The 25,047-nt window shown below is 35.4% G+C and overlaps 1 protein-coding gene across 3 annotated transcripts in view; it reads right to left on the minus strand.

The window, feature by feature from the left end:
- Window positions 1–456: 456 nt before the first annotated feature.
- The window catches only part of LOC138708181 (uncharacterized), a 48,207-nt gene continuing 23,616 nt past the window's right edge, over window positions 457–25,047 (minus strand). For all 3 annotated transcript variants that reach the window (XM_069838455.1, XM_069838453.1, XM_069838454.1), the window contains exon 5: window positions 457–24,992. In XM_069838455.1, coding sequence (XP_069694556.1) covers window positions 22,769–24,992 — 2,224 coding nt within the window. In that variant the 3' untranslated portion in view covers window positions 457–22,768. The remainder of the gene's footprint in view (window positions 24,993–25,047) is intronic.

Below are 25,047 nucleotides of genomic sequence, written 5' to 3' on the forward strand. Positions count from 1 at the left end.
TGCATCAGAAGTTTTCTTAGTGTTCACTTCTCCTGTTCTTTGCAGTCAGTCCAGTGACAAATAATATGCACGTTTCCCCATGTAACTCAATTTCATTTTAGCATTTTCCAGATAAATTAACACTGAAATGCTGACAACGGCACCCCAAAAACTTTTTCTAAGTCAAGGATGCTGAAAACGTGGTTTCTGACAATACCTCGAAATCAATACTTTTTGAAGCAATGCAATACTTTCTTATATTTCACTTAATGAGTCAAGTACAATGGAACCCGTTTATATGTTTTCCAGAAATTATGTATAATTGCAAATGAGTAGTAATAAATAGTAAAGATGAGGAATATATGAACAAGTCTCTTATGTGCGGCTTCAAGTGCATTTACAGCACAGATAACGTGTTCTAGCACAATTGCCGTTTCCGTGTATATTGTGATGAAAACAGGAAATTCAAAAGAAGAATTACAACACAAAAATATGAATATTGTATACTTAGTAGTTAACACTATGGAATACAGCATTTACTTTACATAAAATATCTGTACATTCAAATATTCAATAATTTTATGGCTTCTGTTTCACTCTGAGTTGGCAGGTCTGGCAGGCTATTTCAGCTTCCAATGCATTAGGCCAATATTCACCTTTACACTGTGGCATCCCAAGAAGCCTTCACCATCAAATTGCAATGATTACAGTTCACAGGATACTAACGGATTGGATTCAATGTACTCGAATTGAATACATGTGTACATTTGTAGTAGGCCTACTAATGAATCAGAAGTAACTTAACAATTCAGTAACTGCTCTGCAAATATGAGCGGTGACTTGAATTATTAACATTCGTAAAGAACTTTTACCTGTCTATACTGTAATCTTCTGGAGCATGTACTGGATGAGAGATATCTCGTACACCTAGGGAGAGTGGCAACCATACATTCATCTGACGAGTAATTAGTAGATTTTACTTTGAGCAAGAGAACCTTAGGTTAAAAGCCGACTCAGCAATACAGCCACTATTATCCATCAATCTCTCTTTTAATACAAATGCATGTGTATAAGTTACTGCCGGATTTTGACATTTTCTCATACCCAACTGTAATCATTGCATAGGATGAAATAAAAATAACTAAACTTAAAATTTACACTTACTTCATGCCATGCTCTGAATTGTAATGTGAATTATGTTGATCCTGGCAGTAACAAAGTGTCAGAAGTCTAAATCTGAAAATTTCATGCTATTGATGCCTGTACATAGGATGTAAGCAGCTGTTGGCACACACTGATGCTGACAGGACAGCAAGAGCACAATAGTTTCGCTTTATCATAATATATTACAATATATTTCACTTGCTACAGCTGTAATATATCAAAAGTCAGATAACAATACAAACTTCTAATAATTCAGAATATACATCTATTCAGAGGAAAAGAAAACTGCAAAGTACATTGTTAGAAATCTGTGTGGAGACCATAAGACATTAATATATATTTAATACCACGGTAAGTTATGCCTAATTATGAAGTAAACCAAAAAGGAAAAGACATGAAATATTTCGTGAATATGGACGGAAACTTGACATGGCCGGATATGTAGCACATTGGCCAAGATGCAAACTTACCTCATCTCAAAATCACGAAGTCTCCAATTCCTATTGCGGTACCGCATTATTTTAACATGGATTACACACAAAAATTAAATGAAACAGAAGTATGCATTAAATGGCTACAAATCTACACTTCAACAGCATATTTCCTCAGTCTTCACCATCTCCATTCAATATAAACCTACTTCAATTTTTGTCATAAAAGAGCTGGTCGGTTATCAGCAGACAACAGATTTTGGGTCCTGATTCTGAACACTAGGTATAGTCACTATAGTAAGTGATGTGTATGTTGTATCGGCATGCAGCTGTAACGTACAACTAAGCAAAAAATGATTGTACGACAATTGCAGGAAGATTATTGTACTCAACGGTATGCTCCGTACTCCAAGGGACATCGCATCTTGTCTGGTTATCAGTTGCTTCTCACAAACTCGGATATAACCCAAAGTGAAAAATCAGTCTGAACATTAAGTACACAAATGTTGAGCCCTTACATTTACCAGAATGGCATCTGAAAATTAAGCTCTCTATGCAAAACTTCGAGACATAAGTCAAAATATCATTACCACAGTGAGATTCCCGATCAAGTAGATGAATTAGAAAATAATAGAAATAAAAATCTCATAACAGCTCATACTATAGTACACAGGCATTCAAGATCTTGTTTTTCGAGCACTGAAAGCTGAAATTCATCCTAGACTTAACCTTAATTGTTGCATATGAAATACAGAGCAGCTCCTATATTGTAAGATATATTATTATGATCTAAGAAAGAGAATATGTAGGCCTATACAGAGTGGACCGAAAGTAATATAATTAATTTCATGAAGTTATTCTTTGAGATATTTCAAACAAAAAAGTGCAATACAATTTTACTCGTTTTTACTTCCTTTTCAAGATAAAACCTGTTTTATATGAAACATTTCATAGCGTGTTTTGGAAAAGTTATTGATTTAATTCCCACTATGCTCGGTCAATTTAAGAGAGCAGTGTATTGTGATGATAAACAATTGAAAGAATTTTGGTTTTGTCCTTCAAATGTAACTTGTCGTTCTGCAAAGGAATTTCACAATTTACATTTCTTTAGATCAAATTTCTGCACATTTAAAAGACAAAACTAAAATTCTTTCTATTACGTACAGTGAAACCTGTTCAAGACGGAAGTGACATGGTCCTAATTCTTTTTCCGTTGTGGACAGGTTTCCATATTATTCAGGTGTGACATTAAAATGGAATATTTTGTCATTCACATACATGAAAAACAAAATGGCATGCCGCAAACTGCAAGAAGTACAAAATATTCCATTTAACACTCATCACATTAAATCAGCTTTCTGTCGCTCATTACATTGGTGAATCATCTTGATTAAAATCTCATTTTCTGTATAAATATTATCATAACTCACTCATTAGTCATTAAACATCACTAAAGTTTACTAATCTCATTCTATTTAATATCTAACACTATACTCTAATACTGCACTGCATATCACTGCACATTATTAATTAATTGGACTAGGAGCCATCTATTAGAAGCCTTGAATTCTGGTTTATTTAATTTCTTTCCCAATTCAATAGCTTGCTTTGCAGAACAGATCCAGGAATTGGCTTGTTCTTTGAAAGGTCATGAAGAACCTACTCCCACAACAGTTCATTTATTTCCACATAAACAGTTGCTTTCTGGTTCCTTTTGTGTCACCAATATTGGCCACTAACTCATTATGATCTTTATTTTTTAAAGTGTCACACCTGAGTTTTCCACAACTGTACTTCAATATTATTTCATATAGACTTTGTTTCTAATTTCCCTTTATCTCGATAACTTTTACTTCATCACTTAATGTTAATGCCACATTTTATGCAACTTTTTTTTTTTACCTGAAAATCACTACACTTGCGCTCTGTTTAGCTACGACAGTATACGGGTGTGAAGCAGTGAAAATCTTTGAAAGGACTCGTCTGCCTAGTCAACAGGGTAATACAATTTATGACAGACAGGCCAACACACCCTCGTACCCTCTAAAATTTTGCAAAGAAAACTTGTTTTTATCTTAGTGACCTACATATTTCGTATATTCCTTGAAATTACACGCTGTTTCAAAATATAGTTACAAAATATTGTTTCCATTTTGAACAGTAGCTGACAGTTTCCATTTCCGCATTGGACAGTTTCCGTTTTATTCAGGAAAAATGATACATAATACATACAAATTTCGTCGGGACCAATAAATTGTTCTGAAATCGACAGGATTCCGGATTATTCAGGTTCCAATTTGAACAGGTTTCACTGTATTATAATACACTGCTCTATTAAACTGACTGGGCATATTGGGAATTAAATCAATGGCTTTCCCAAAACACGTTGTGAAATGTTTCTTGTAAAACAATTTTATCTCTAAAAGGAAGCAAAAATTAACAAAACTGCATTGAACTCTTTTTTGTCGAAATACCTCAAGGAATAACCCCCTGAAATTGACATTACTTACAGTTTACCCTGTATATACACACAACAGTTGATTGAAGGAAATAAAAGATCAACGTGAAGTGAGTGAGTGTTGCCTGAATATGATTTACCGGTATCACAGACCAGTAGGCCTATATCACCAGACAAAAGAAATTGGAAGGTGCTGTACTCAAAATAACTCCAGTTTTCTTGCGGTTGGTATCCATTACACAAATGCATTTCGCCCTTCACTATTTCTTATGTCCCTAAATGGTGCTATGAAAGTGGCTGTCAAATTAGACAACAACAATGTTCATAACAGAATCTTAGAAGGAACACAATTATGGCCACATGTAACGAAACTCAAAATGACTGTGTTAACTCCAGTCATTTATGTCCAGCATTATGTCATATCAGTAAAAGGAACTTAAATAAAGATGACACCTTTAACAAACAAACAAAATGGATCAACATAAACACAAGACAACTTCTTTTGTCAGAGCATGTCACGATCACAAACAACAGGTATTTATTTCATTTGAATATGAGTATTTGTTTCTAGATAAACCAAACCATGCACACAAAAGATACACAGTAAAAACTATATAAAAACAAATTATAGCCAATTTCAATTAAAAAAATGGCATGACAGTCTTTCTTTTCATTGCTACACTGAAATACTATATCACAAAGAAGAATATACTATTTGGGTCAGTGTGCATATACAAGAGCACCAGTATTAACTTAATGTCCGTTTATGAGGCAGATCTTTATAGATGAGAAGAGTGAGTGTGAGAGTGAGTGAGTGTGAGTGTGTGTGTGTGTGTGTGTGAGAGTGTGTGTGTGTGAGAGTGTGTGTGTGTGTGAGTGAGAGTGTGTGTGTGTGTGTGTGTATGTGTACATACACACACGCACATGTTAGGCCCTGCTACATACTCCAAACTCATTTGGTACAGTATGGAAATAAAGAACTGAAAAGTAACTTCATACACACAAAAAATTCGGCATATACATTTTCAGAATAATGCCTCATTTCCCCAATCTTCTCCTCTATTAAATATTATACAGGGACATCATTTTATTTTTACTTCAATTTTTATTGTACCTGAGTTTTTTAATGTACTTCACTCCCACCCCTTCTACTAATGAAGTTCAACCGTCCTCCACACAGATCCAAGACCGCATATACAGTCATAGTAGCCTTACGGTCATAGTAAACAGTACATTCCAAAAATATGTTCGCGTTTTCCAGTGACGAAAGAGCTTTCAATATTACATCATTTTCCATTTGCCTACGTCGCATCCCGGTTTCCCCCACCTGCTTCTATTCGCCTCTCTGTAAATGCTAGTGGCTGGGCTGTCTTAGCTCTTTTCTGAAAACATTAATTTCTGTTAGGAATTGGACGTCTACGTAATATTATACCCATACAATTGTTTAAAGTAACTTAAATAAAAGGGCCTCATTAAGTAATTAACTGTCACGTGATTTCCTCCCTTTCTGCGACGTAACCACTACGCTGCGACGTAACCACTTGGATGGACAGTAGATAGTATGTCTGAGTAATTTTATCTTTTCGGATCGGGCAGAAGTGAAGATTGAATTTACAGTACGTAAGGTCTCTTTTATAGAGTAGGTACAGAATTATTTCAACATGAGTTACTGATACGAAGTACGAACCTGGTAATTGGAATTACACACAACAGTCTATAGTGCGATAATATGCACATTAGAACCGAAGCCTTTATCGAAATGAACAGCCACACATTTTCAAAAATGTGTATAAATATCCATATTATGATTATTTTTCAATTTAACTTCATTCTCTATAGTGTATGCTAATGTGCTGTAACAGTATAATATACACTGCATAATGAATACGTCCGCATGGACAGCTCAGTTCGTGAGTAAGAACACTCATTGTTAATACAGTACTGCATTTTGATTAAACAAAAACATAATGAAAATTATCAAACTCAAAATCGCGATATTTGCTAGTTTACGTAAATGGATGAACTACTTTTCTTCCCTCCTATACCTAGTAAAGTGATTTGTTTGTATATTACGCCAGTATCATCGAACTCCAGTCATGGAAGGGGGTTTCCAGTTCTTAATCGTTGATCCAAAGGTATAGCCAGGTTAATATTAGAAATGTTAGTAAAAATAAAATGATGTCCCTGTATTACTATATTACTCACAGTTTTCATTTACAACAAAGACATAAAATCAAAATTATCTTCCAAAATATATTTCATACATCTATATTACGGATATTTCAAACTCTTTAATTCGTACATGAGAAACTTCACACGCATAGGTGTAAATTTTCTCATGAAGTAACACTCCATCTAATTCATTTATTTATTTACACTTCACGTACTTTTTTAGAGCAATACAATCTAGCACATAAACACTTCTAAACTTAAGGAAATGGAAAATAGAAACATAAAACTCAATTTCTGTGAATAAATATACTGTATAATGGCTACGATCATATCAGTTTATTCATATCTATTCCATAAGTTTGGAGGAGGAAAGATTCTTCTCTTTCATGTGATGTAAAAATACTCATTAAAAGAGTACAGACATCATCCAGTTTTTGGATATGCATTCACTGTTCACTTGTTTTACAACTTTTAATATATTTACCACTAAACATGAAATAATGTGATGATAATTATAATTATTTCTCAAGTTATGTTTAAATGATATAGGGCGTATCTAAAAAGCTGGAAAATACTTGAACACAATCCTCATAAAAGCATATAGGAACCTAGACTTGTTTTGAGATGTTGGTTAAATACTTTTTTCAGTCAGTTATTTAATGACTGTCAAATACTGCACTACTTAGAGTCATTGAAATTGGTGGCAGTGAGATGACGCCAGGATTCGCCATGTGATTACCTAATACTCGCCTTATATTTGGAGAAAACATCGGAAATAACCCAATCAGGTGGGAATTAAACCCATACCTCAGTGCACCCCTATATCAGCAGACAAAATACGTGCTATGTCCAGGGTAACCAGATATCCCTGTTTTACCAGGACAGTCCCAGTATTTGGTACTTTGTCCTGATATCGCAAAAAGCTTTTCAGGATACAGAAATGTACCGGTTTCCTTGCATAAGTTGAAACATAACCCAGTTTCCTTGCACTTGTGAAAGCCTTTTTACATTTCCACTAAACATAATGCTGTGAAAGTTTTATTTCACAAATTAGAAGAAAAGAAGTTCACTACTTCATCTCAATTTGGAACTTCAACTGACGTTTTTTTTCCATTAATTGTGTGGACTACATCAAGAGATGGACCCAACATGATGAGTTCAAATTATTTGAATGGACCACTTTCAAAAAGTAATTAGTGTGGGATGAAGTAGAAAAGAGTATAAATATTTCATCAGCAAAATATAAAGCATTACCATATCACAGAATGTCAATGAACATTTGTTGTTCGATGATTTCACCCAATTAAAATAATGGCAGATATTAATCTGAGTGAATGACATGTGAAGAACACAAATATGACTGACAAGTAGAACGTGTTGTACAGAAGTGTAAAGAAAACTTTGTTACTTTGGACAATATTTTATTTGCTGAATTTTTGTTCTGTCTCACAGGGAGCAATGCAAGTCTGGAACGTGTTTTCAGCCTTATGAACATTTATTGGACTGATCAAAAAAGAACCATTATTCCTTAAATTTAGCTAAAGCGACATTAATAATATTGTCAAAACAAATTTTAACCTCTCTTACGTTTACTTCTACACTTGGATACAAACTCAACAGGAAACATTACCACAAATCCATAGTTCTGACAAGTACATGCACCACTTATGATTAAACAGGTACCAACTTATTGCTTTCTAAGGTATAGTAAGTTACATTTATTGCTGTTGTTGCATTAGAATTAAAATTATGAGCAAATTTAATATTTATTCTTGTCTTTATCACAACAGCATAAATTTTCCCGAATTTTTGTTTGTAAAATTTGTGTTCGATATCTCGCATCTAAAAATTGTCCCGGTTTTTTACTTTCAAAATCTGGTCACCCTGGCTGTCAGTGGCTGTTTCAATACTGATTTTTTCAAAATCTGGTCATCCTGGCTGTCAGTAGCTGTTTCAATACTGATTTTTTCAAAATCTGGTCACCCTGGCTGTCAGTAGCTGTTTCAATACTGATTTTTTTTTTCAAAATCTGGTCACCCTGGCTATAAATAGCTGTTTCAGACCCACACCTGTGGAGTAACGGTCAGCGGGTCTGGCTGTGAAACCAGGTGGCCCGGGTTCGATTCCCAGTTGGGGCAAGTTACCGGTTGAGGTTTTTTCCGGTGTTTTCCCTCAACCCAATATGAGCAAATGCTGGGTAACTTTCGGAGCTAGACCCCGGACTCATTTCACCAGCATTATCACCTTCATCTCATTCAGATGCTAAATAATCAAAGATGTTGATAAAGCGTCATAAGATAACCTACTAAAAAAAAAAAATAGCTGTTTCAATACTGATTTTTTCAAAATCTGGTCACCCTGGCATCAGTAACTGTTTCAATACTGATTTTTTCAAAATCTGGTCACCCTGGCTATCAGTAGCTGTTTCAATACTGATTTTTTCAAAATCTGGTCACCCTGGCGTCAGTAGCTGTTTCAATACCGATTTTTTTTTCTTCAAAAATCTGGTCACCCTGGCTGTCAGTGACTGTTTCAATACTGATTTTTGTTTTCATACAAGAATATTCAGAGATCCATGAATCAAATGAACTACTACATTTTCCCTGTAAACTATAAAAAAACATTTGTGATACATTGCAGCCCGAGGTTAATAGTAATCATTTACTCTGGGAATTAGCAAGTGAACCTGTTGAGACACAAATCAGGAAAAGAAAGTGACGATGGATTGGACATACCCCGAGGCAACTGTGATGCTATTGAAAAACGCGCTTGGAATCTCAAGGTGGGAGATATGTAGGACGACCATGTGGGACATGGTCTGTAATGAGGTGAAGAGTGTTGGAAAATCCTGGAGTGAAGTGAAGCTGTTGCAAGGAATCATGCTCAGTGGAAGGCTCTTACAGACGTCCTATGCTTCTGAATGAAATTAAAGGATGAGGACTGATTCACTGTAATATATATATGGTGGCAATAATCACTAAATTAAATGTACAGGTTTATCATATTTTGAAGTGGTCAAAGTGCCAACCCTCAACACTGATATGGTCTCAGCTTGTCACTGCCAAAATAAGTCAGTAACAATAAAAATGTACCGCGACAAGCAATACTGAACAGATGGACGAAATACGTATGAGACAGGGAATCATCCAGATGACTTAACTATAGAAGACGAAGCAGCCGTCAGAAGACAAAAGAGGATTTTCTATTTTAAGGGAAGAAGTTGAACTAACGCTTAAGCTAGGGGTTTCTTGAGTTGCAGTACTTTAATATAGCAGCTGCATTATGAAGTCACTAAAAGAAGTAAAGGAACATGGTTTCCTAGAAAGCATTGACTGTCCTTCTTAGGTAAAAAAGAGGTGTCGCTATTTTTTTTATGGCAGTCGCTATTTGTATGATCGCGGTCAGTGCGGTGACAAACAGTTCAGTCAATGTTTCTGTACAGTACGGTGGCAGGTGTGGTGAACTTTTTGACGTGCTGAAATACAGAAGAGGACCAACTATCAGTACTATATTTACGCGTGAACCAACAATGGGCTATAGCCCAGGGCAGCAAGTCTTTGGAAAGGGGGGAAGGGGAGGGAGAACATTTTGGGAACTAGTATTTCTTTTGTATCGTACTCGAGCTCTGGAAATTTAACATGCGTGCACATATGACAAAAGCATTTTACATTAATTCGTATGCATTCAAAAATAGGTAATTAATTAACTAATATGTAACAGAAAGTACGGTTGTCTGACTTATATGATTAATATACCTCTAAATACAATTGTCGCACATGAATCGTGTAAATCTTGTCTCTCTTAATTGTTACATGACATATCATGTTCTTTCAAAGCAAAATAACACCAGCTGTATGCAAACATTGGCAACTTCTTGATTAAATACCTGAAATTTAAAGAATCAGATGGTTAGAAGAAAGTAATTTCGACCTTTTAAAGTTACGAATTTATTATTTATGTTCAATTTTCTTCTTTCATTGTTGATACCGTATTCTTTACAGCAAACTGTTTGAGAACCATTCCATTTTTTTTATTAACTTTCTGAACTACCAACAGTTTCCAACACTTATCATTTCATTGTTGTGTTGTGATAAATATTTAATTGATAAGTATATACTACCATAATGATTAATCTTGGCAGTTGTGACTTCTAGATTATAACAGTCTTAAATTATTATTAATTATTAAGTTATGTTGCGAAAAGAATAAGTGGGGTAGAAAACAGTCAAAATTTAAATTAGAAGAGGAACAGAAAGAGCTTAGGTAATGTGGTACATAAAAGTTTTTTTATACACTTGTAAGTTGGCAGAATGTAGTTCTATTCATTCAGTATTCCAAATATGTTTCTATTACACTCTCTAAATTAGTTTGTATATGGATGTTTTTTATATATATATTTGTAATTGAATTTCGTATATTTGGACATGGGGTCACAAAAGATCCCATTTTATTTCGTTTTGTTCATTTGAAGTTATTTAATTTAAATGCTGTTATAACTCTGTACTAGCTGGTACCTAAATCCATTGTTGTAACAAATGCTGCTTCAATAATATTCTGTACTGGATACTGTTTTAGTCATAAGGAATACCTGATTGTAGTAAGTTGTGTTTTGTGCTACACAATACATTATACAGTACTATGGTTGTATACTGATGTTCATGTAATGAAAAGCATGCTTTTCGAAAAAGGATACATGGAGCAGAAAGCTTTGTAGGATGTTGATGATAACTTTGATGACAGTAGTAATGGAAGCGAAGCAATTACCTCAACATTTAGAAAATAAAAATTTAATAAAATATTTCTTATAAAAGAGAAAAACAACACGACAATAATATAATTATAATAAATTATATAACACATCATATGGCATATATAAAATAAGACAAAAAAGTTTAATAAAAATTAAAAAAATTGTCCAGGGGCAGGTCATTTTAGACCTGACAGGTTGCGAGAATCAATACAGAGTTGAGAGAAGAACATGTCGACCATAAGTACAGGTTAGGGAAAGGCACTAATAGGCCTGAGCTTTAAGTATACAAAATCAAGGGAAGTTATTTTGAATAATCCAGGATGGCTCTGTGGTTCAGGAGTGAGAGTAGAAACAGATATGCTATTTGAAGAAAGAAATGGAAGAAAACAGCTACTACCTTATATGAAAACAGCGAGGTCGAAAGGTCGCTTTGCTAAAATGTACAAAGATAAACTGAAAGTGAACGGAAAATGGTATGATCTGGAGTTTTGCCTGAGGAATGAAGATCATCCAGAATTTGGACAAATGAGAAGAACTAATGAGAACAGTGTAACATATTTCAGTTTTGCAGAGGGAAGCAATAAGAAGACAGATGACAGTCGATGATAGGCTACATAAATCAAGGGACGGAACAGGAATTGAGGAAAAAAATCATCCCAACTGCAAGGACAGAACAACTGATAGCTGCTGATCACCACACGGTAACAGGATGGAATAGCAGCGAGGTCAGAAATCCACGTACTGATGTAAGAGAAAGTATAAAGATGACACAACATGGAAAATAAAATAGTAATGTGATCATCACACATCGTAAGCGGAATTCAAGTCTACATAGAGTGGCGGTAAGGGCAGCGCACTCCAGCAGAAATGTGGACAATAATGGAACAAGGAACACGGGTGCTAGCAAAAAGGGAGTGGGGAAAAGAAAAGAGAAACCAGGACTCAGAAAGTGATAGGAGGGAAGGAAGTGAGAGGAATAAGGGTGGGAGTATAAGTGAAAATCTAGTATATGCAAGTGAAAGTTCAAGGGGGGGGGATATAAAAGGAAGAAAAGAAATCATTCAAAACACCATCAGCATAGATAACCCTTTATAGTTTCAGTGAGTGTTAGAGATAATGAAATTGAAAGGAAAGAAGAAATAAATATGAAGAAAGACAAAGATAGAAATAAGGTTGACAAGCAAATGTTCTGATGGGGGCAGATAAAGTTAAATATTTTTCTTCCACCATGTTAATAATGTCAAAAGAAGTGCTTATACAAATTTTGGCCACTCGACCGCAAATTACAAGGACCGTAAAAAATAAGTTTACCAGGAGCTGCTAACAGAAAATAAAACACAATTTCATTGGAAAAATTTATTGGAACAGCAATTGCTGAGCTATTTTTTAACATATTTTCCATCGTAATTGAGACATTTCTCATATCATGAGATCGACAGAGAGGTGCAGACACAGTCAAACGCTGGTTCTGATCTGAGACGGCCGACTTCTACGACACAAAAATTGGTCCTATGGTATGACAAATGTCTGAATTCCAGTGAGAAATATGTTGAGATATAGCGCAACAATTTTTGTATCTGTTTCAATAAATATTTCTATGCAATTGTGTTTTTTTCTATAAACGGCCCCAGGGAAAATTACTTTCTGGACGGCCTCATAATTGCTGTCGAGTGGCCAAAGCACTTCTTTTAACATTATTAACATGGTGGAAGAAAAAAATTTTTATCTGCCCCCATCAGAAAGTTTGCTTGTGAGATAAACAGTAAAGAAATGACAGAGCCTGCGACAGCTAAGGATTTGGATATTACAATTTCAGAGGTATTAGATGCGATTAAAAAATGGAAGTGTATAATTAAATGTGTAGAGAAAGAGTAAAGTATTTACAGAAAGTGAGGAAGTAAAAGTGAGCGAAAATAGGAAGGGTGAATAATAATAGTGAAAAATTGTTACAGGTGACAACAAGGAAGTAGTACTAATATTTGAACACTGGAACAGTAAATGAATGTAAGAGAAAAATACGAGAAAAGGTCAATGAAAGAATAGGGTAGATAATAAAATATGGTAATGTACAGGAAAAAGTGAAATTGACATTTTAGTGAATATTAGTTAAAAAGGGGGGGGGACAAAGTAGTATATATATTAGAGATATTAGGATTAGTGAACAAATAGAAAATAGCAAGGGAAATGTAGGATAAATATTGAATAGGAGATTAGACTGAGTAACAGAAAGGTACATAGTGTAAATTAGAATTATTTGTGGAGACGTGTACAGCAAAGAATATGTTATTATAATAATGTGTTAATGGTGGCACTGGATACGAGAAATGTGAGGTACACCATCAAATGTAAAGAACTGCTGTGACGTAAATATATACCATATATCAAATATGGATCATATGCGGAGATGAGGAGGAAGACAGAAAATAGAAAAGATTGGAAAAGGGTGGGTTTGCAGTGAAAGACCAGCCCTTGGGCAGAACACTATGAATGAATGAATGATAAAGTATTTCTTTCTGTAACATAGACATCAAGACAATGTTGAAGGAATTGATGTTTATTTGAAGTTTGGAGAGTCTTGATGGAGGGAGGAAGCCAAGTCAATGTCATGGAATTTGGGATTCCAGTGGGATTCTCTTTTTAGTCGTATCACACTTCATTACCATGTTTTATGATGTTTAACTAATGCAGTGCAGAAGAAGGGACTACGATAATTTAGAAAACTACTACATTTCTCACTTTCTGCATTTAAATTCCATCCGGCATCACAGTTGAAATAAGTTTAAATATTTTTTCATTAGAATAAAGTTGAGCAAAACCCACATAAACATCGACAAATAACACAAATAAGCCTCTGTAAAGTGCGCAGAAAAAAAATATTTTGGTAATGCACAAAAAACCTAACAAAATGTTGGGCCAATTCCCAAGGCTATTGCATACACAAGAAACATTCTACACCAGCGCATCACAGTGAATGCAATCTCCTGCGCTTAGCGAGTGAACTTTGTGAATACTAGGTTTCAATGTTTATCCCAACGGATCAGGTATCGTAAGAACAGAAATGAATCTCTGCACACCTCAAGTGAAAGCATTAACTTAAGAAAACAAATGATTTCATTGTGGTTTGCAATACAATGGCACTGTACGTGCAAAATATATGAGAACAAGATACTTCCAAGTCCACATTAATTCTTTACTGTTTCATGTCATAGGTAAAAAAATATATAAAATTAAGAAATTTTAATAAATGCACTAGAAAATGCAGTGCATATCACACTGACCCAAACTCACTAAATGTGCGCACACAACAGTGGGTTAATCTAAATAGAAATCTCCTGCAAGTGACAAATACTTCAAATTCATTCATGATTGTAATGCAATAAATGGACTTGTTTCATGTCAGATTAAGAGACATATATTTATCATGCAACCACATTTGTAATTTATAAGAGAAATTTAACTCTATTAAATGTGCAATCTAATGTAGAGCAACATAGTTCTAAATATAAGAACACAAACTTGTTAAAAAAAAATGTGGCTGCATTGGTACTCTAAATCCTTTGAATTAGTTGTTTCACTTTCGAAAAAACACCCTCCATGACTGCACAACAATGTGATGGATGTGTACACAATAAGAAACATCAGTGGACAATCCAGTTGTAGAACTCTCGAGAAAAAAATTGTTCCAGGAACTGTAATCTAACTTAGCCAAGTGCCAACTAACTCCTCATTCTAATCAGCGACCATTTAAAAAGGTCACAATGGCCTTTAAAGAACTAACCTTCCACAGGCCATAAAGAACGCTGTTCACTTGAGTGAAATAGTGCGCTCCACTGAATTTAAAAGTAAGTGAAAGATGTAGGAAAGGAAATATCTTACATGACAGAGCAAATGGAATGTAAAGAACTCACAAGTGTGTACAGGAACAAAAATGAGAATTATGAAATAGCCACACCAACAATAAATCACTATCTCTATATCTACTATTGTCTGAATGGCACACACAAAATGTCGTTTTTTAAGCCTATTAAAATTAAAACTCAACATTTCCCTTTAAGTAATCTTCCAAGGTAACAACAGTGGCTATTTAAGAAAATTTTCTTGTGCTTCAGTATACAAACAAATACATGTGTGTTATCAGGGCTAACACTGCCAAAGTTTCACTTTAGGTACCTCAATTTTTGTTTTAAATTTGCAACAACGGTTGAATTTTTTTTTTCTATAAAGAAATATGGAAAACAATACATCAAGTAAACAGATTGAAAATGTGTTGAGTGAACTGTAAGGAAGGTAAATGTGTACATAGCTGATAATACGCAACGCTGGTATCTCAGTTCCTGGTATAATTTTCTTCAAGTAGAGAAATACTTCATAAAAAAGGAGGGAATGTTTCGTTTATGGAAACAGACATGCTTGTGATATACAATCAAAGATGTATGTACAACATTCATACAACAAAAACGAAGAAAGAACTTGTGCTAATTCTAGAAGGTGTAGGAAAGAACTTTCCAAGGAAGTCATTTCGAATTTCAGAGAGAAGACCTTGAATGTAATTATATCTGGTTAAACATTTGCAACACTGGTACAAACCAGCACGGAATTATAAAACAGTCTTCCTTTCCACTCTAATTTTGAAAATCAGTTCGGCTTACGAGATCTATTAAACAAACTTGAGCAAAAATTTACTGTCACAGACTTCAACTTGAGATGACTTCCTTGCAACACAGTGTATCACTTTTCTTATATCTTATTACTATGTATCATTAATATTAACACTGGAATGTATGTAGCAATAATGGTAGTAGTTAGTTTTCTTCAAAAACATTCAAACAAAATACTGAACATTGTAATACTGAGTGGGTTGTTTTCTTTAAATGCCTTCATAGCGCAAACAGTTTACGTAATTTGTCATTCTTTGCATTAAAACATTTCTGGAAAATACCCATAGCATAACTTACTACAAGTAACAGAATGAGTCAGAACAGATATTCCAATGTATTGCAACACTGTAATACATTTTATAAACTGAAGTACTACACAATGAATAAAATTACACCATTTCAATACTTATGCAATTGCTTTTAAATTGTTTATACTATAATTTTCTCAATTTCCTCTTGAGAAAATTATAGCTAAATACTTTAGACAAATAATTGCTGCTTTCTTTTCTCCCTAGAAAATTAAATAATTGCCATTAAAATCTTGTTCCTTCATGTAGAAATGAGAGGATGTGATGTTCCAGTTCATATATAGCAATGGAAGAGTCCAGGGGAAGAACGTGCCAAATCCATTTTTTTTTTTTTTCAAATTTTAGTTTTCACTGCAGTTCTGTAGCTTAGAACATGTAGTTTTGGACCCTCAAATAATAAAGGGGGAGAAACATGTTTTATCTTAGGAAAAATAGCGATGAAAGAAATCACATACAGGGGAAGAACACGTTGAGTCCTCATGAAACAGAGAAAGAACCCGTCAAGTCCAGAATATTTGCTTATTAATAATTTTTTAATAGTAATTAATCACTGACAGACTTTTGTACCAGATGTTATTAATTTATTTACTGCTGCTGTGTGCACTGTTGAGGTTTCATGACTTATAAAACATTCAGTTTCTCTTTATTATAAGTGTGTATTTTGTGATCAAGACATAATATCACTGTCATCATGAACAGTGAAGCCAGTGTTGATTAAGGAGCGGATTCCTATGTAATTAAATATTTTTCTTGCATGTGATAAAACACAATTAACAAAGTTAAAAATTCCGAATGTCAAGTTTCAAGTTTAAAACCCGAATTTTATTTCACATAAAAACACACATTTTCACAAAAAATTTATGTAAATACATATTTTCAGGAAATCTATTATAAACACACAAATCTTGGAGTTTTTTTACTTAAATAATTTTTTACAAGAACTTTTAAGTATTTTAAAACTAAATAAATTATATCACTCAGAAATACGTTATCTTTTTAAGAATTCTTGGTTGCTTCGTGTTTCTAAGTGCTGTGTCGTGTATCTGTGATCCATTTTTGTAATAGTATTGCCTCAAGTTCTGAGAACTGCTAGGCAGCATATCAGTGTTATTATATGAGAATAAATTAACATGGACAAGAAGGAGAGATTTTGCAACACATAATTAGGAATGTTTATTGTTGCTGAAGATGATTTCATTCCGCGCTTTGTTTGTGAAACACAATGGATAAGAGCTCGGGTATGAACATTATTTAATTTAAACAATATTTCTCGCCTCTCGCTCATCCCTATGAAGTGAGGAAATACATCGTGTTGTGATTCCCCGTTATCGGACCATAAGCATAAGTTGCGAAGTGTAGACGTGGTGACGTTGTTATACGAAGCTTTTCTCCGACATTGTCAGTCAGTAGCTAGAAACTTTTTTTTACGTTAAGACATGTGTATATTAGCCTCTTAAGAAGCCTAAAATCAAATCGAGTTTAAGATCGCGTCTACAGCAATATGTAGATGAATTTAAAAACATTTTTACTACCGACGGAAAAGTGTTATTTTGCCAATCATGTGGTAAATCAGTAAGTGCAGAGCAGAGCTCTCAGGTAGCCCAACATTTGTCTGGAAACAAGCATATTGCCGCTGCTTCACGTGTACATTCACGGCAAAATAGTGGACATAAAAAAATGTGTAAAGTTGCTCAAGTATTGGAGTGTGTGCCTGTAGGTGAAATTGACGGTGCAGGTGTTTGTGACATTCCTCTCTTTAAATATGCACGTCTGACGTGCTGTGATGTGGAAAGATCGTTTTCATAGTATAAGTCATTGTTCAGAGATAATGGGCATGCATTTGTGATGGAGAATTTGGAAATGACCTTTGTTGTTCACTGCAATTCTCGAAAACTACTAGCAACTGATACTCAAGTGTGATTGGTGAGTACCTAGTAACATTTTTTTTTTCAAGCTAAGTAAGGTATTTTTGTCATATTTAAAAAAATATTTTTTTTTATTTTTAGCAAATATTTTCGTACTTTTTATCACATAAAAAATAAATATATTTAAAATTTTTAACACAAAAAAATCTGCTCCCTAGTGATGATGTTCAGCCATCGGTATCAACGCATAATCCAAAGAAAATACCAAAGTTTAAGTGTATAACTGAGGTTAGTAAAAAGTTAAGATTGCAGAGCTATGAAACTGGAAATCCTTGCACCTGCAAAAAAAAAAAAAGTGCTTCGATGTTACTGATTTAGAGAAACGTAGGCAAGTAATCAGCAGAATGAATGAAATAAAGACACGTGATGAGATTAATATTTTTTATGTGGTCACATTTCTGTGGGGCCTGTACATCGTCAAAGACCGAGGGTCGATGAACAAGAGGCCAAGCTAAAATATGCAACATACTGTTATAGAGTTCGTTATTCAGTTGATGGCATAGTGAAAGAAACTTATGCTTGTCGAGATGCTTTTTTGTCTCTGCATGTGATAGGGAGAGGTAAACTAAATTATCTTTTAGTGTCATTAAGATGTACAGACAGTGCACCTCGAGACCAACGGGAAAGCACACTAATCGACCTCATAAGGTGTCGCAAGAAACAAAACAAATTATTCATGATCACATTCTTCCTCAGAAGGGTAGAGATAAAGTCACTACAACCTTCAGGATTCAAAGAAGAAATGCCTGCCAGCAGAGTTAAACATCACTAAACTTCATGAAATGTTCAAGGTAAAAATCCTGATGTTGGTGATCTTATGAAACATATCGTACAACATTCAATACAGACTTTAATATCTTATTTGGATATCCCAGAACAGACACCTGCTCTCAGTGCGACAAGTATGCAGTAACAATGAAGGACTTGGAAGGTCAACTTTCAAAAGAGACAATTGATGCAAAGGCTAAAGGAAATGTCCAACAAGAAATTAAAAAGATCGATTTTCAAAATTAATTAAATCTTGTTCGCGCACAAGCATGATACAAGAAAAAAATCCATCGCAAAAAAAAATGTAGCAGGAAAGAACTTACTAAAGAAGCTATTGTCTAACATAACTTCCAATAACGTTCACTACAAACAACAGCTATCTATTTTCATGCTCAACATCCAGGTATTCTCAACAGATGACAGTATTTTTTATGCTTATCCTGAAACTGTAGGCAAGAAAGATTGTGATGAGGTCTCTTCTATCCTACACCATTTTGTCCACAACTTTTTGGATCCCAATGTTACTAATTTGGAGTTATTCTGTGATTCTTGCTTAGGACAGAACAAGAATTCAAGTGTTCTAAGACTTTTCCACAATATTGTTCATCAAGGAAAGAGACTGAAATCGGTTGATTGCTTTTTTCCTAACAGAGGACATTCTTATAACGAATGTGACAAAAACTGTGGCTTGATTAATTAAAAAACTTTCGGATGACTGGATGGAGTAAATATGTCAGCAGTTGTAGGAAGAACCCATCTTCAATGAAGAGGTCTAAGTAGACCAATCGATGATCTTCAGTTGGACATATTTTCTAGATAAGATCTACAGGAAAAAAATGTTATTTGGAGTGCACTCAATTAGATGAAGGCCTTGGTACGTTATAAGCTTTCGTACACAGGAGCATGGAGTGATGGACCAGTTCTGCTGTCGAAGTCCAAGAGGTCTAGAGAATTGCAATTAGATGAACCTCAGCAGTCACACAATGGTAAGCTTATGTTTATTATTATTAAATTACTCATACTTTTTGCTTGGTCTTTTAATTCCCGACAATATTATGGATTCTTCTATTTTTAGGTTTGCTGCAAATTTCTAAATAAAAGTATTCCGGTCTACAAGTGCTTAAAGAGTTATGCACCAACCCAGCAGCACGACAATATTTTGAAAATCTCCCACACACTTAGACAAGGATGGAACTTGAGATATTAAGGTAGGTGTCCCTGATATGGCCATGCTAAGGTTTGAGAATTTTTCTAGCTGCCATTTTGAAAAAAAAATGTAAACCACTTTTTTCTTACTCGTTCTTAGTCTAATGGACTTTCTTAAAACAATTTCCTTTCCTCATAAAAGTAGCTTTAATTATCCAAAAAGTCCCAAATTCCAAAAGTCTACCTAGTGGCCATATCAGGAACATGTGCACATGATATGGCCACCCTTGTTCCATGTTCTACAAATCGTGATTGTTTTCAGTTTGATAGCGCAGTTGTGCTAAAATTAAATAATTTTGGTGTAAAATGAATAAAAATGACACTTAATAATCTTTTTTATAATTCAAAAGTGTAGTCAAAACAGGTTTTTCCATAAAAAATTAAGTTGTTTTTCTTAAAATACAAAATTTTTGCGTAATCCCAGCTATAAGGCATGTAAATTTGTCAGGTGAAAAAATAAAAGTGAAATGAACTTGATATGGCCATGGTGCATTTGATATGGCTATATCTGGAGCAGGTGAGCTTTCTCGAAAATCGTTTGATTATGAACAATTCGTAAAAGATACGCCATCAACGACAACACCAATCAACAGAACATTAAAAACTGAATGGAGTACGATGGTTTTCATGAAACAAGTATTTGAAAAACATGGATAAAACAAAGGAGACTTACCAGAGAAAAATAAGAAGAGGTCACATGAAAACCGCAAAACAGGCAACTGACGCCATATTGCTCAACCTGACTGGATGGAAAACGATCAAGTGACATACCAGGATGCCCTTTCACTGGATGCTGCTGCAATTTAGCGGACTTTTTGGTTAACTAACTCACAATAGGGGGGGGGGGGGTGGCCAATCAGGAACATGGCCGTAACAGGAGCACCCACCTTACGTTATTATTGATTACTTAATCCCTCTGTTTTAATAATTTCATCTGCATTTTTGTGCTACTCTAAATAAACGACAATATGTTTTTTTTTTTTTAATCTCCCACATACTTAGAAAAGGATGGAACTTAAAGGGGTCTGAAACTTGAGATATGTTATTATTGATTACTTAATCCCCGTGTCTCAATAATGTCATCTGTATGTTTGTACTACTCTGAATAAACTAAAATTTACTATAGTCTGCCTAAAAATTAATTTCATCTTTTATTACTGGTGAAAAACGTGCTATGTTATGGACTTGACATGTTTTTTTCTCTGCAAATTTTGTACTCTTCCTTCATTTTCGCTTTTTATAATAAATATACATTACGTTATAAGCATATTATTCATATAATAGATCTTAAACAACATAAGGTTTAACTGAAGCTTTTGGAATGGTAATATTTACAAATCTGATTTGGCGTGACAGGTTTACAAAGTTTAAAAATGCACTCCTGTAAAATTAATAAAATGTGACTTGACACATTCTTTCCCTGAAACCTTCAATTATATAAATTAAAGAGAGCAGAAAAGAATTTTGTACTGGTCACCCAATACAATTACTCTGATTACCATCTCATCTGTGTCGCAGCAAGTTGTGCAACGGATATCTGATGTTGTGCACCATTTGTGCTAATACAATGTCTTAAAGTTTACACAATTCACAAATGTCTTGATCATATTATGAAAGGAAATAAACATTCTTACACAGAAAGAAGAAAAATCATTATGTTACAATAGTACAATAGTATTGGCTACTAGCTGGCCACAAATGTGTTTAAAGCGAGATAAAATTGATTTTCTAGTATTGTTGTTAACAACTTCCAGTGTGATTTGTATTACATTCGCGTATATTTATTAAAACAAAGAAAATAATGTCAAAACATTTGCTGTTTTAAGGAGTCTGCATCACTCATGAAATGTTACCTTGCCTCTCTGTCATTTAAAACAAAAAAAAAAAAAAAAGTTTTTCCTTTTATAATTAATAATTTTACAGACTGGACTTCGAATTCCTTTTGGAGTATTTGGACACATGCATGGGTTAACTCACGCCACCAGAGGACAAAACAACCTGTTCTAAGTCCTGAAAAAAAATTGTTCTCCAACTTTTCATTTCCACAGGTAAATGCTAGTTTTAAACATACTCAGTCATTATGCAGAGCATTCAGGGTTGTCCTTCATGACAGGTAATGAAGCGTGATCACTATGGTAATGTTTTTTCTGCCATTCACCATAATGAATTTACCACATTTTAATACTGGAATTAGAATCATGTGAATCCCATACTCCACATAACAGTTGTCTCCATTTTTCTTGAACAATTTCAATGTGAATAACGATATTTTCCATTTATCAATGCTAAATTCTCTATTGCACCTTATGGTAACACAAGACATTTTGTGAAGTCCAAACATTCATGATAAGTAATTCTTATTTCATTTCATACCTTTCCCATTAAGTCACTCAAAAAAATATAGACAAATTACAATTTGAATCAGATTAATACAAATTACGTGACATATCTGATGGGTATCAAGTGACACAACAAACAAAATTTTTGTTAATTTTTTTTTTTCTTTTTCTTTTTTTACTTTCTGAGAAGAAGTTGAAGTGCTGTACCTGAATATTAAATAAAAATAAAATAAAACTAACTTACAATTCGGACAAAAGGATTAGGAAGTGAAAACATCATTTGAGGCAAATGCTCAGACATTATTTCACAATGATGCAACATTATATTTCAGCATCGATCGCTCTTTCAAAAAACATACAGTTGAAGTGTTAACTAAAATTATGCAAGCTAAAAAGAACCATTTAAACTAGTGGCAAGAGAAACACCAGAACGTACAAATCACACATAAAAGGAACATTGTTCTCGATCTTCAAAGCATAACAAAACACCAATATAATACTGACAATAAATTGACACGGTGTACTGTCCATTCGTGCCTTATAATCTTACATAGAGCACCAACACATCAATGTCAATTGTTATGCTTCAAAGATACACTAAAAATCATTTTTATCTTCCAACCACATCTTCCACATCCTGCATATCCTGCTCCTCCGGGTCTGCAAGTGCCCTGAACCGCACGAACCCATTCTCGGCAACTAACATGGAAGGTGACGAACACTCTCTTGTGGAGCACAAAGTCTGTGTGCCACTCCTGTGCTGGTTCACAGGGGTTCTTCGCTCGGAATTCAATGACGCTAGAGTTCCAGATTTCTTGATGGATCGCCTCACATCTGGGAAGCCGACAGCCGAATCCAAGGTACCAGATTTCTTCATCGGTCGCCTTTCCATCGTACCACTACTTCCGACAGAATCTGCAGGTCTCTCACGGTCACCATTCAGTGATATTAATGTTCCCCCACCACCACCGACACCACCACCGCCACCACCACTGCTTCCGCCGCCAGCACCACTCCCACTACTACCACTAGAATTCTTTAACGAACGTCGAACTTCATTCGTGGTAGAGAATGGCAAATCAAAATCTGGTCTTTCGATATCAAAAGTCCCAGACTTCTTTATCATCGACCTGCACTCCACGGCGCTGTTTCCAATCACTGGATATGGGGAATCGGTTGACACATAACCAGTCTTTCGCAATGAGCGTCTTTCGGAGGTAGAAATGCTAATTGTGGACTCGGGTAAGGGAAATCCACTATGCAAGTTATTCAGAGGGAATGAGTCGTCATACACCTTCTTCCCTGTTCGAACCGTGTAGTCGTGAATGGCCTGGTTGGTGACGCAGACTGCAGGATAGATGTCGTCGGTGGCCTCGCTACTTTGTGGAGTGTTATTGCACTGGCCGCAACGGAACAAGGCAAATCCCGAATTCTGAGATTCTTTTTCGTCTTCGATACCACTCGATCGAAGGGGCTGCACTCCGGCCCAGGACAAAAGAAAGCACATCGACACTTCTATGACACGCACTGAGAACTGGTAGCCCCACCACAGCCACCCAAATGTCTCGTCACTCACCAGACTTGCAACGTTGTTAGGTCCGAATATTCCGTACAACTGCACGGCAGCCATTAGAAGGCTTAGTAGTGCTGTTGCCAAGGTCGCTCGAACAGCAACAGCCAATGTCGGGCGGGCAATGTTCGTAAACCCACTTCCAAATATGTTATCCTGTTTTCTTACAGCTGCGGATTTCGAGAGATGTTTGTAGGCATAGAGGTAGGCAAATCCTAAACAGATGCACAATACAATGAAGATTGACTGACATATGAGCGGCAGATAAGCCATGGTAGGGTCTATTCCTGTCGAGAGGTCCATCGTAATGCACAAAAGGATATGCAAAGTTATAAAAACACCAGTCAGAAAAGGTCGCTGTAGGCCCAAACTAAAAATATGTACTTTCGACACATACAAAAGGAAAATGAACAATATAATGAAGGCAGAAGTCAACAATGGCAACACGATGTTCAGCAAGAGGTGAGATATCGGTTCGGGAAAGGACTTGTTGACATTGTAAGCGTCATAGAAGAGATATACTGAACGCACAACACCTATTACAAGCAAGACACCATGCAGAGTGATGTAGTAGCCTCGTGATAGAAGTCGCTTGCAAATATTGACTCGAAAGATATTGATCAAGGAGCAGACAGCAAGAATCGTGAAGAGAGAGGCTATCAGATACACGTGCACATCCCACGCAAGACGTGCCTTGTTACGTATTGAGCTGCGTGACGGGTTCGGTGCATCTGCGTTGGATGGGATGGTGTCAGGTTTCGGAGGTTGCGGCTGGGGATCAGGAAGGCGCTCTGTTTGTTGGTCGACAATAGAGTCTGTATTGGACGGGATATTTGGTGGCTGAGGTCTGTTGATACCGATGGAGCCTGAAGGGTTCTGAACAGATGCAGGATGAGTCTGGGTGAATCCCATGTCAGTTCCTTGCACCGGCTGGACAGGTATGTCTTTCTTCGAAGTCTTTGGGATTGATGGATCTATGGCAAGTTCTGGAAACACTTCCGGCATACGAGGCAGTTTTGATTCAGGTGGATTGAGTTTCAGTGGTGGCTGTGCCTCTGGCTTTCGACCGTTGCTTCCCGACAAAATGCGAGAAACAGAAGGATAATGGAGAATAGGAACAAACTCGAAGTCAGACTCATTGCTTGAAGGACGCTGATTGCTTGGGCTTGCATTCTTATCCAGTTCAGAGAATGGTGCTTCAGGTGAACGATTGAAGCTTGGAGTGTTCAGTGGTTTTTTACGGTCTGATGAAGAAGAACCGGAACTGAAAAGAAAAATAAGACTCTCAAACTGCGCATTGCAGTCCGCCGTGCAATACA

This window comes from Periplaneta americana, chromosome 10 (genome assembly GCF_040183065.1).
Source record: "Periplaneta americana isolate PAMFEO1 chromosome 10, P.americana_PAMFEO1_priV1, whole genome shotgun sequence".
Classification (NCBI taxonomy): Eukaryota; Metazoa; Arthropoda; class Insecta; order Blattodea; family Blattidae; genus Periplaneta; species Periplaneta americana.